At 39.0% G+C, this 13817-nt stretch overlaps 2 protein-coding genes across 2 annotated transcripts; both read right to left on the bottom strand.

The window, feature by feature from the left end:
* Positions 1–2539: 2539 nt before the first annotated feature.
* LOC115525964 (olfactory receptor 4P4-like) lies at positions 2540–3475 on the bottom strand. The gene has a single exon (XM_030333403.1). It carries the CDS (start codon positions 3473–3475, stop codon positions 2540–2542), a length of 936 nt encoding a protein of 311 aa, XP_030189263.1.
* Positions 3476–12619: 9144 nt separating this feature from the next.
* On the bottom strand, positions 12620–13570 carry LOC115526371 (olfactory receptor 4P4-like). Its single transcript, XM_030333782.1, has one exon. It carries the CDS (start codon positions 13568–13570, stop codon positions 12620–12622), a length of 951 nt encoding a protein of 316 aa, XP_030189642.1.
* Positions 13571–13817: the final 247 nt, after the last annotated feature.

Below are 13817 nucleotides of genomic sequence, written 5' to 3'. Positions count from 1 at the left end.
AGACCCAGCACAGAGCCCAATGCAGGGCTCAATCTCAGGACCATGAGATCATGACTGAGCTCATGGCCTGTGCCGAAATCAAGGGTCTGATGCTTAAGTGACCTAGCCACCCAGGGGTCCTTGAAATTGGTCATTTTAAGCACATACCCCTTCAACCTTTCGACTGACAAATGTTTTTGTGATGTTTTTTAAGAGATAACATGAAATTTTGCAATATTTTCTTTCTTCCCTTAGTAGCTACTGTGATAGCAATTCACCCAATTTCTCTTTGCTATAAAAACTCTAATTTTATCTCCCTCATCACTTTTGCCTGCTCTTTATGTTTCTTTGCACAGTTCTCCCAAAACGATTGTACCTCCCGCATCGCACTTGCCTAACCTAAAACTCTTTCAGTACGGTAACTATCTTCCTTTTCCGAAAATTCCACTATCCAGTCCCTTCTCTGTTATCATTGCTGTGTTTCTTAGGCAATCTTAAGTTTAAAACTGTTAAGCATGAGGAAAAGACTTTACACTAAAGTTGAAAAGCTTTATCTGGTCCCAGTAGAAAATCTTTTTCAGAAGACTCTTCTTCATTTAGTGACAAGATGACTTCGTTTAGGTATTGTGCCACAAGGTATTTTTAATTAATAAAAGTGCCGCTATTCTCCCCCTTACTGGGAGAATCTCTCCCTGCAAAGCATTACATTTTTATAAGTAAATGAACTTACATCGACACGTCATTATCCCCCCCCCAAATTCAGTTTACATTAGAGTTTGTCCTTGATGTTTTACATTCTGTGGCTTTTGACACGTATAATCACAATATCCAAATGAGGTAACATACAGAACAGTTTCACTACCCTAAAGATCCTTTGTGGCCCACCTATTTACCCCTCTCCCTTCCCTAATCCTTGGCATCCACTGACTGATCTCTTTGCCGTTTCCATAGTTTTGCCTTTCCCAGAATGTCACGTATAGGTGGTCCCCACTTACAATGGTTGGACTTATACTTTTCTAACTTTCCCATGGTGCGAAAGTGATACACATGCAGTAGAAACTGTACTTTGAACTTTGAATTTGAATCTTTTCCTGGGCCAGTGATGTGAATTATGATATCTTCTCATGATGCTGGACAGGGGCAGAGAACTGCATCTCGCAGTCAACCAATCGATCGCGATGGTCAACCATAAACACACCTGTAACCGTTCTGGGCCCGTACAATCATTCTGGTTTCCGCTTTCAGTACAGTATTCAACAAGTTACATGAGACATTCAATACTTTATTATAAATAAGCCTTGTATTTGATGACTTTGCCCCCACTGTAGGCTAATGTAAGTGTTCTGACCACAGTTAAGGTAGGCTAGGCTAAGCTATGAAGTTTGGTAGGTTGGGTGTATTATATGCATTTTGACTTAAAATTTTTAAAGAGATGATGGGTTTATTGGGACATTACCCCGTTGTAAGTCAAGGAAGACCTGTAGTTGAAATCATATAAAAGATAGCCACGTTACATTGCCTTCTTTCACTTTGAAATATGCATTTATGTTTCCTGCGTATATCTTCTTAAGCTCAGTTTTTAGTGCCGAATTATATTCCATTCTCCATATTTCCAATAGTTGATTTATTCACCTACCGAAGGAATCGTTGTTGCTCCCAACGTCTGGTGATTATGAATAAACCTGCAATGAATACCTGTGTGCACCCAAAATGCATTTTGTTTCTTCATTTACTTTGTGCTATTCTCTCTCTCTCTCTCTCTCTCTCTCTCTCTCTCTCTCTGTCATGTCAGCAGGAAAAGTCTTAAGTTGTGGATCCAGTGACCAACCATGTACTTACCAATTTTAGGCAAATAGCAGTGAGTCAACACTTAAAGTTTAATAGATATAGTTTCTGAAGTTAATGGGAAATGTTGTTAAACTCTGCCCAGTAGGTGGAATACCAGTACGTGTGTTTCAGCATTCTGAATTCTAGACTTTCATTCTGTCGTCACTACTTATTATTATTGATTTCAATGGGACATGAGGAGAGCTGACCCCCAGGAAACACTTAAAAGCAGATTCTACTCTAAATATTTATTCGTTTGCACAACGGATTTCTACATGAACTAGAGGCTGTATATATGCATGTTGTACATGAAATTTAAGTTAATTCATTTAATTTTAGATTATAACCTTCTTTTTGGATTTCAAATTCTGAGCTACCCAAGAATGTCTGTCATTGTGTGGTCTGGCTTCTACGTCTGAAGTTTTAATAAAATTATCATTAAAATATTTTCCGTTATAATTCACTAATCAATATACCACTGGTTTATTTGCTTTGCCCCAATTGTTTTTTTCATGTAGGTTACCCTACATATACACCATAAAACTAACTTAGTTGCCAATTAATTTTGGCATGCAAGAATTAATAGTTGCTTAGTGATTACTTTAAACTTTAGTCCCATTGCTTTCATTCATTCCATTCACAAGAGTGACGGTTTACAAAATCTATGAGATAGTCCCCACCTTTTTCATTCACAAAGTTTCTCAAAGTTACGTAGCCAATAAGCTTCTTCACATTAATTGTGTGTTTCCTTTGAAAATAATGTGTGACGCCAAACTTTCCTCATCATGTTTTTCATCTCTGAGTTTCTCAGAGTGTAGATTAAGGGATTGAACATAGGAGCAATGATCGTGTAAAATAGAGCAAATATTTTGTCCTCAGGAAAAGTAGTAGGTGGCCTAAGGTAGATAAAGATTGCTGGTCCAAAAAATAAGACGACCACAGTGATATGAGACCAACAGGTGGAGAGGGCTTTGCGTCTTCCCTCAGCTGAGAGATTTCTTAAAGTGAATAAGATAATACCATAAGAAACAAATAAGACAATAAAGGTAACTAAGGCGACCAGACCTGAAAAGGCAATCACAAGGATACCAGTGACGTAGGTGTCGGTGCAGGCAACTTTTAGCAAAGGAAAAATATCACAAAAGTAGTGATCAATTTCATTAGGACCACAGAAGGGCAAACCAATCGCGGTAGAAAAGAGAGGGAAGGCATGGACGGCCCCACCAGCCCAGGCAGCTACGACTAGCAGATTGCATCTTGTCCTGTTCATGACAATCACGTAGTGGAGAGGTTTGCAGATGGCAGCATAGCGATCAAAGGCCATGGCGGTAAGAACGAAGATCTCGATGCCTCCAAAGAAGTGCATTGTAAACACCTGTAACATGCAGTTACTATAGGAAATGGTTTTTCTTTCCACCAGCAGGTCAGCAATAAACTTGGGTGTAACAGTAGAGGTATAGCAGATGTCTATTAAGGATAAGTGGCTGAGGAAATAGTACATGGGTTGGTGAAAAAGAGGGCTGCATCGAATGGAGACGAAGATCAGCAGGTTTCCTGCCAACAAGGCGACGTAACAGACTAAGAAGAGGACAAAGCAAAATGCTTGTATGTTCTGGTCGTAGGAAAGTCCCAGAAGGATGAATTCTGAGATGTTTCTCTGGCTTTTCATATATTTGAGTTTGGTGTATGCTGTCACAAGGACTTCTGTTTCTGAAAGAACGAGAACATAATTGGAGGTGAGAATTAACTGTATGAACACAATAATACAAAATTTATTGAAATACATGCTGACATTAATGGAGTTGATAACAATTGATTTCTTGAATTAGGCTAACTTTTTAATGCTGTCTTTTATAAATGTGTCATGAAATAATTTTGTAATGACAGTAATGAGGATAATTATATATTTTACTCAATATTACTAGAAGTTGTCTTAAATATTTAAATGCTATTTGGAAAATAAAGCATTAATACCATTAATTGTATATTTAGATAAAGAACTGCTAATTATATTATTTAGTCACATTGACCTAACACAAAAAAACTCCTGTATTTCTCAATTCTTGTAACTTACTGATAAAATCTACTTTCCTTCTTTTAAAATTATCTGAGTACACTTCCTTAATTTTCTGGAAATGAATCCCAAAGAGATTCACATTTGTTTAAACATCCAGTTTGAACTCCTGGACTTTAATTTGTGTAAAGCATACTACACATTGTTTTTTGGCCAAACATTGTCAATGGGTCATGTTAAACAAATGGAATTGCTCTTACATTAAAAAACAAAGAGTGTTTGAAAACTATACAGCAAAAGGAAGATGTCAATTAATGACTGGAATTGTGAAAAATACTCAGGAAATCTATTCATTTATCATTTTTATATTTTATGAGTTAAATACAATTTCAAAAATATATACTGTCGTATCATCCACATGGCTCAGTGGGTTGAGCACCCAACTCTTGATTTCAACTAAGGTCATGATCCCAGGGTCATGGGATCAAGCCCCACAGCGGGCTCCATGCTGAGTGTGGAGCCTGCTTAAAATTCTGTCTCTCTTGGGGCGTCTGGGGGGTTCAGTCAGTTATGTGTCTGGCTTCAGCTCAGGTCATAATCTCACAGTTCATGAGTTTGAGCCCTGCATCGGGCTCTGTGCTGACAGCTCAGAGCCTGGAGCCTGCCTCAGATTCTACATGTCCCTCTCTCTCTGCTCCTCCTATATATATATATATATATATATATATATATATATATATATAGTGATATGTATATACATATGGATATGTATATATAGAGAGAGATTGAAGTTTGTGATAGCAATTGTTAAAGAAAAGATAAGCATGTTAAATTGTCCAGGTATATTTGAATTATGAATATTCCATGGCTTACATGAAAAATTTCATGTTTTAATTATAATCTGAATATCAAATGTCAATAAAAGGAGGTAATACAAAAGCAACTTGAAGACAAACTTTGTGGTGAATTAGCACTCAGTGGTGTATGTTAATGAAAAATTCAGGAATTTGCATCTTTGTTTCTAATATGTATCTTAAACATTCTTTAGTTAGTGCAAAAGGAGTGTAGAATAGAGAGAAAGCATTTCCAAGAGCTATTTTACCCACTGTTGAGGAAATATGTGCTTCTAGTGGGTTTACAAAAGCTAGCACACCTTCCACCTTAGTCTGGATCTGGAGTGACAGTTCTATCTGGCCCCCAGATGCCTACTTAAAATTAAAAAAAAAAAACACAGAAAATGCTTTTGTTGTAATATTACTTAGAAACCATCATCTCTCGGGGTGCCTGGGTGGTTCAGTCGGTTAAGCTTCTGACTTCGGCTGGGGTCATGATCTCACAGTTAGTGAGTTCGAGCCCCACATCAGGGTCTGTGCTGACAGCTCAGAGCCTGGAGCCTGCTTCGGATTTTGTGTCTCCCTCTTTCTCTGCCCCTCCTCTGCTCACGCTCTGTCACTCTCTCAAAAATAAATAAACATTAAAAAAAGAAACTATCATCTCTAGGGACTCACAAATTTAACATCTATGTTATTCATAGTCTTTGAGAAGATTTCAGATGGCCAACGGTTGACAGTTACGGCATTTTTAAAATGGCCCATACTGTAAGACATCCATTCTATTTTAAATTACTAGTCAAAATTCTGCATTCCTAAAAGTATAAATGTTTGGTTTGTTCCTACTTTGCTTTCAGAATCGCTAACAAGGATTCTCCATCCCCACTGATATAACAAAGTGAAATAATTATTGTGACAGTGTCCGGAAGTTAGCAGTCACTAAGGAGTACTGAAAAGTTTTAGGAGTGTGAGGGGCATTGGCCCACCTTCTACCTGTTGCCTCTGATACTAGGTGGAAAGAATGTTAATTTTCAGATACACTTCTTGATATAAAACAAATTGATTTACAGGCAACCATTATTTCAGTAGACTGTGAGCAATATACATGTGGAAAACACTTGACCAATTCAAATCTCTGATTCTAGATAGAAGAAACATATCGAGAGTAATTTCTCAGGTTTGAAAAGTAATACGCTATGAATGTTAAAAGACAGAAATCCTGTTTCTTCCTCAATCTGGGGCTATGTTCCAAGGCAGAGTGCTGAGAGATGCCATGAAGGGCAGCAGTGAAAAGACTGTTTTGATTCCTCATCGGAGTAGAAAAAAATATGCAAGATGATGGGTTCACAGACACCCCATGTGTCTTTCCAGTATTTCTGTAAGTAAAGAGATAGGGAATATTTAAGATAGATATGTATTCTAGAATCCTCTGATTCTAAAACATTTGAAATTCTTTCCCTTCAGCCTTACAAAAATGCAAATTCCTCATCAAGATTCCTCCTTGTTTTCTGGGGCACCTGAGTGGCTCAGTCAGTTAAGTGTCTGACTTCAGCTCAGGTGGTGATCTCATGGTTTGTGAGTTTGAGCCCCACATCAGGCTCTGTGCTGACAGCTGGGAACCTGGAGCTTGCTTCAGATTCTCTTTCTCTCTCTCTCTCTCTCTCTCTCTTTCTCTCCTTCTCCCTCTCTGTCCCTCCTCTACTTGTGCAGGCTTTCTAAATAAATAAATAAACTAAAAAAAAATGCCTGCTTGTTTTCTAGATCATTATTGGAATTTAATCTACTATAGCTCGCAACCCTGCCAATGCTGTATGATCAATGCTGTTAGCAGGGGTGAAAGCAAAGAGGGGAAAAAATCAGTTGAAGAGAATTACTATCATCAAACAATATAGCAATCCTAAGGAACCCTCTTATGGGAAAACTGAAATCACAATGGATAAATAAGAACTTCGGGCAACCACTGAACAAGTGGCCGAAACACTAGCAACGTAGAAAGAATTGGAATCTCAAACTGACCAGGGCAATCCTTGAGTGAATTCTTTAAAATCTTCTAAGCATCATCGCACTCATTTTACAACTGACGTATCATTACAAAATTCAGAATTTTGATGAGGAATACATGAGGTGATATGAAATAGCCCAAGACACGTGTGGTTCAAAACATTTTTCTCTCACTGTCTTTCCTCTCTGAGCGATTAGGTTAGAACCACAGATTGTCATGCACACACATTCGACCAGCAGAAAAACTAAGGAAATAAAGAAGAAGATACATAACATGGATTTGACAAGTATGATCAGGTAAACGCCGATTTCAACCATCTGTTACTGAAAATCTGTTAACATCATAATCTATTGGTTATCTTAGCATGTTTGTCTACAAAATGTACTCAAACGATTACTTTATTTTTTGGTATTATTGAATCCAAATTATGTGTACTTTTTGGATCACGCTGTCCATAAAGGAATAGAAGGTCTTATACGTAACTACAAGTTACTATCATACGTTCAAATCTTCTCTTAGTGTAACAGATTGTAGATAAACTCACCATAGTTGACTCAGATAAAACTATTTTAGGAAGGCAGATGTTTTGAAATAAAACAATTTGTTATTGTACGTATTCAAGTATAAGCTGGTCTGTTTCTTAATAGTAATATGAAGGATGCCGTTAAACAAGAGTTGGGGACACGATGAAATTCACTGCCCACTTAAAAATGCTTTATCTCGTTCTACTCCCGTTCCCCAGAAAGGGAATTTTGCTTGTAGGTAATGCGCAGTTGAAACTAAACAAATGCCAAAGCATTGTTATCGTAATCTAATTATCCTATGCTGCAAAAGAAGTTATAGCCCTCAAATGAAATTATATAGAATAAATACAAAGTACACATAATCGGGGCACCTGGGTGGCTCAGTCAGTTAAGTGTCTGACTCTTGATTTGAGCTCAGGTCATGATCTCAGTGTCGTGAGTTCGAGCCCCGCGTTGGGCTCTGTGCTGTCAGCTTGAGATTCTCCCTCTCTCTCTGCCTCTCCGATGCCCCCATTCCCTCTTTCTCAAAAAACAAAAGAAACAAACAAAATACTTAAAAACACACACACTCTCTCTCTCTCTCTCTGTCTCACACACACATACGCACAATTAGCCTAGCACATGTGTTGTGGGACCGTTCCCAAACCAAGGTGACAAGGGTAATTCACTAACCATGAGATCGAGTGGCTGTCGGGTTAGCTGGGGCATGCATCAGGAAGCATTCCGTCCTCGGACACTCACTCTGCCAGTTCATCTCTAGCACCGAAATCTGGAATACGTTGCAGAGAGTTTACAAACCCATAATTCGAACACGTTCAGGTTTATTCTCTGCAAATATCTGGAAAATTTCAACATGTCTCAAACCTTCTACAGTTTACCAGGGAAACGGACTTCAAATATTCACTAAGACGAAGTGATGAAGAAGTGGATCTTCAGCCCCCAGAGAAACAGGAATATTGAAGGCTGATTTAACTTCTTAGTAAGAGCTCGGAAGAACAAATAAGCTACATGTATTTTTATATTCCTGCAAAAGCTAACACAAGTATTTAGGTCCCAGGAATCGTGCATTTATTTTATGTCTACACCCGAGGACAGTTTGGTTCAGAGGAACAGAATACAAACTGACGTGGCAAGAATTAATAGGTCTTTGAAAGCTCTGTGTAATTATATTCCCAAAGGCATTTCTAGACAGATCTTAGCCCAAGTGCTGCCAAAGCCACCGTCGATAGTAATGTGCTTGGTGCTCTTGGGTATGAACTTGCCATATTTGCCTCTTTGGAAAACAACTTGGCCCGTTTCCCCTGCAGGCCCAAAAAGGCTACAGTCAAAGCAATTCGTGAAACCCTGGCTGCCCTGTGTTCTTCCAAATTTCTGAGGAATAGGAGGGAAATTTTGGGCTGTAATAGGGTCAGGTTCTCGTTCTGGAAAATCTGAGATGAGGTAGGACAAGGAGAACCAAAGATGGCCGCTTACAGTCCTTTTGCGGGGATTATCAAGCTCCTTGGTGTGCGGAGCAGATAGATAAATAAAATCAATGACTTGTGATATCATACTTGGTATGAGGTTACCATTGATGACATACATGTTGAAAAATGGAAGACAAAAGAAAAGATAAGAGTAAACATCTCTTCCTCATAACTTGGCAAGGAGGAAAAACAGAAATGATATGGAAAAATCAGAGAAAGGGAGCAAAGACCAACAGAGCTTTTATTGTGTTTAACATCCGGTTCTTTCTCTGCTCACTGACTCTTCACATGTCGTTCAGACTCAGTCTCATCTGCAGGCACTGAAACCAGACAGTCTCTCTCTACCATTCATGTAAAGTTTTCTCACACAAAAAATGTCAGAAAATCAAATTTTATAATGTTTAATCTGTTTCAGATCAAACAACTTAGCCAAACAGTAGCAAAAATACACTGAGAGATGATTGGGCGGATCGGGTTCATCATATTATTCAATGCTTATAATAACACGTATTTTGACACAAATATTATTAGCTTTACTGGTAGATAAAAACACGGAAGGTCCTGGAGGTTAAGTAACTAGCTCAACTAGCCAGTAAAGATCTGAAGCAAGAAAACGTGTTGTTCTAAGTTTAGTGCTTGCTTCCAGGCTTTAAAAGGTTAAGAACCCTGAGTAAATGAAAGATTCTACAACTTCGGCATCAAGGACATCAGGGCCCAGTGATTTCCAACTAGTCTACCTCAACGTTATGCCCAGTGTTGACCGCGCTGTACTCAAGAGCTAGCCTGTAGCAATCTACAGCAGGAGATAGCCAGTCCTATCTCTAACCTTGCCCTGTACACACCTTCAGAGACAGCTACTAGTTGCATTTACGTCTGCCACTATTTAGTTCATCTGCCTTTATATAGTAGTTCTCCTGCATAGTCTTAATATTGATGAAGCACAAATCATCTTTTTTTACAGACACTTTTGCTTCACATGTTTGGAAAATTTTTGACTCCAATTCAAGGTCACAGAGATCTTCTACGTGTTACTCCACATGTCTTGTACCTTTACATTTCATATAACACTCATATTGCATTCATACATCTAGTCTTCCTGAATGACATGACACCACGAGTGTGAATTACATGTAAGACATGGACCCTGGAGCCTCAGGGTGGGGAATCCTAAGCAGAAGAACGGCTGAAGTAAAGCCACAGAGCTGATAGGTTCTAGAATATGTTTGGAGAATGGACGTGGACCCAGTGTACCTGGATGAAAGCTTCTGAGCTTAGGGACACACAGAGAGAAAAGCAAACAAAAGAAAAATAACTCACATGAGGTTCTGGTAGCCACGTGCCGTGCTAAAACTTCACACGTGTTAGCCAAAGTAATATTACATCTTTGCGACGTACAGTATCTTTTTAAAAGAGAGACTAATATAATTAGAGCCCAATGTCAAGACCCAGAAATAAAAGCTGTCAGGAATCACCCAGCTCTCCCTGACCCTAAAGCCTATCATTGTAATACCACACTTTCTACCAACGTAGTGATTTCTGAGATGGGCAAATTAGACTCAGATAACTTATGGAAGATTTCTAACAAGCAGGAAGGTTGGATTTCATTCCAAGGAAAATGGGATTTCTTACAAACTTTTGGAGAGGGGAGTGAGGGGAGAGGGGAAGCATCAGAGAGATGCTTCAGGCCATTTTTAGCTTCCTCACATGCAAGTGGGCACACGTGGAACCAGCTGGATCTTTTAAGGTGCAGATTGTAATCTGATTCCCAGTAACTTGTTTCTTTGACTCATGTGACAGCAGTCATGGGTAATTTAGCCCAAGTGTCCAGGCAAAGCTTATGTACTTTCTACAACACCTCAAATGTTAAATGCCTTTGCTACACAGGATCAAAAGCACGATGATTATCACTCATGTACATGAATTCTGAATGGGCCATTTTAGACCATGCCTTCCGCATGCTGGTTTTCATCTCCATGTTTCTCAGGGTAGAGATGAGACGATTCAGCATGGAGGCAATCACTGTGTAAAACCCCACATGTAGAACTTAAGGATAGACACAGGGGGCAAAGAACAAAACTACCACCGTTATGTGAGAGTTGCAGGTGGAGCTTTGCAGTACCTTGAAGAGGAGCGGGTTTAAGGTTAAATCACACGAGTAGGTAAGAAGCCAGTAGGGCAACAAAATGTCTGCCACCAACATCCCGGAATTAGCAATCGCGAAGACACTAACCACACAAATATCTTTGAATTTTTTTTTTTCAACGTTTATTTATTTTTCGGACAGAGAGAGACAGAGCATGAACGGGGGAGGGGCAGAGAGAGAGGGAGACACAGAATCAGAAACAGGCTCCAGGCTCCGAGCCATCAGCCCAGAGCCTGACGCGGGGCTCGAACTCCCGGACCGCGAGATCGTGACCTGGCTGAAGTCGGACGCTTAACCGACTGCGCCACCCAGGCACCCCACAAATATCTTTGCATACCTGTTTCAAAAGGGGCTTCACATCACAGATGTGGTGAAATACCTGGTTAGGACCCCCGAAAGGTAAGTTGAGTAAATTTGGTTAAAAGCAACACATTAAATAAAGGGTAAAGCTTGAACTTTTAAATCTGGCAATAGTTTTGTTTTATTAGTAACTTGACGAACTGATTATCTGTCCAATTTCTCTGTTATAAAAACTCTACTGAATTACATCTTCCTCATAAACTTTTCTACTTTTCTATCCTTCTGTATATAAGGCCTTTATAATCATTGTAATTTTAGTATTGCATTGACATAGGCTAAAACTATTCGTGTATTTTCATTGTCATTCTGTTCATATAATCTGGTTACACAATCTCTTCCGTTTTGTGATATTTCCTGTTTTCAAAGAAAGCATTTAGTTTTGCATCTTATTAGAGATACAAATGAACACATTTCATCAAATTTGTTTCAGGTTCTTCTAGAGAATCCTCATGTTCGTTTCAAAGATGATCTGCCATTTCCACGCATTTCCATGATTTGTATCAGAGGGTTTTTTGATTGAAGTTTGGTTGTTTGAACTCGCTTCTTGTGTAAATAAGAAAGACTCTGGATCTTATAAACAGTGTCTGTCCTCCTAATTTCTGGCATTTTATGATTCAGTTCCTGTATGGATTTTTTTAATGGACCAATATGTAGAAAATCAGTGAGTGTGTTTTTAATATCTTGAGTAATTGATTTCACTCTATGTTTACCAGTTTATTTATCATTACAAAAAATTTTAAGTGTATTTATATTTTGAGAGAGAGAAAGAGAGAGAGTGAGCACAGTGGCGGGGTGGGTTGGGGGGGGGGGGCAGAGAGGAGAGACAGAATCCCCAGCAGGCTCCACACCACCAGCCCAGAGCTCAACACGGGGCCCAAACCCATAAACGGCAAGACCACAACAAGAGCTGAGACCAAGAGTCAGACACCCAACTGACTGCACCACCCAGGTGCCCCTTTACTAGTTTATGTTTATTTCCAACGTGAAGTCCAGAGTTAAAACCACAGAATCACTTTAAATCATATTTCATTATGCCCACTTCTTGCTATGTAATTAATTTCTAAATACCTCTGGAGTTCATTTAGGTGACGATCCTATCATAAACCAAAATTTGGTCTTAAAATCATGGAATTTAACCGTCTCTTTGCCATACAGAATGGCTCATCGTGTGGTCTAGCCACCAAACCTGCATTTGTTAACGCAAGATAACTCCAATTTTCTTTTTCACATCACAATTCTCAGCTCCTATAATATTGTCTTAACTATGCATATAACTGATTTTGTGCATGTCAACCTGTTCATAACATCTCAAAGCCCGCAAGATGAACTAAGTTTTAAGCTGATATTTTGTATGGATGACTTACTATTTCTTTTTAGTCACTATGAAACTCCAAGTCCTATTTCTGTCACTCATAAAATGTTACCAATGGAAAAATTACTCTGTGAGATGGTTTCCTCTCTCCCCTATCCGTACCTAGCTGCCTCTCTGTTTTGTATAAAAGATATTGAGCTCCAATGTTTGATTCCAGACATTTCTCATGGCGTTTTTCATCTCTGAGTTCCTCAGAGTGTAGATGAAGGGATTGAACATCGGAGCGATGATGGTGTAAAACAGAGCAAATACCTTATCCTCAGGGAAAGTGGATGGAGGTCGAAGGTAGGCAAAGATTGAAGGCCCAAAAAATAAAACTATGACAGTGATATGCGACCCACAGGTAGAGAGGGCTTTGCGCCTTCCTTTGGCTGAATGATTTCTTAAAGTGAATAATATAATGACATAAGAAAAAAACAAGACCACAAATGCCACTAAGGTAACCATTCCTGAATTGGCAACCAAAAGGACACCGGTAACATAGGTGTCAGTACAGGCAACTTTTAGCAAAGGAAAAATGTCACAAAAATAGTGATCAATCTCATTAGGACCACAGAAGGGCAAGCTGATTACCAGAAAAAATTGAGGAAAGGAGTGCACGGCCCCACCAGCCCAAGCAGCTAAGACCAGGAGATTGCACCTTGCTCTGTTCATGACAAGCAGGTAGTGCAGAGGTTTGCAGATGGCAGCGTAGCGATCAAAGGCCATGACGGTGAGGATTAAGACTTCAATCATTCCGAAGAAGTGCATGGTAAAGACCTGTAACATACAGTTACCATAGGAGATGGCTTTTCTTCCCACTAGGAGGTCAGCAATGAATTTGGGTGTAATGCTAGAGGTGAAGCAGATGTCCATACAGGATAAGTGGCTGAGGAAATAGTACATTGGTTGGTGGAAAAGAGGGCTGCATCGAATAGAGATAAGGATCAGAAGGTTTCCTACCAAGAGAGCAGCATAACAGAATAAGAAGAACACAAAGCAAAATATTTGTGTGCGATGGTCATACGAAAGTCCCAAAAGAATGAATTCTGAGACATTCCTCTGACTCTCCATCTGTTTCAGACTGGCATATATTATAAACGAATGGGTTACACACCTGAAAAGAAAGAGAACATGAATCTTTATAAAAACAATTAGCAGCATGGCAACAATAATTAAAATTCACTAAAAAAGTAAATTGACGCCATTGAATGAGTAAAGTTAATTATTCCTGATACATAGATTTACACTTCTTTTTATTTTATTTTAGTCTAGTCTAGTTTAGTTTACTTGAGTTTAGTTTAGTTTAAGTTTATTCATT

This window comes from Lynx canadensis, chromosome D1, assembly GCF_007474595.2.
Source record: "Lynx canadensis isolate LIC74 chromosome D1, mLynCan4.pri.v2, whole genome shotgun sequence".
NCBI classification, from domain to species: domain Eukaryota; kingdom Metazoa; phylum Chordata; class Mammalia; order Carnivora; family Felidae; genus Lynx; species Lynx canadensis.
This window is presented reverse-complemented; position numbering and strand designations above follow the sequence as displayed.

Coding starts and splice junctions, on each gene's coding strand:
- LOC115526371 (XM_030333782.1), bottom strand. CDS start 13,570: ATGGAGAGTCAGAGGAATGTCTCAGAATTCATTCTTTTGGGACTTTCG.
- LOC115525964 (XM_030333403.1), bottom strand. CDS start 3,475: ATGAAAAGCCAGAGAAACATCTCAGAATTCATCCTTCTGGGACTTTCC.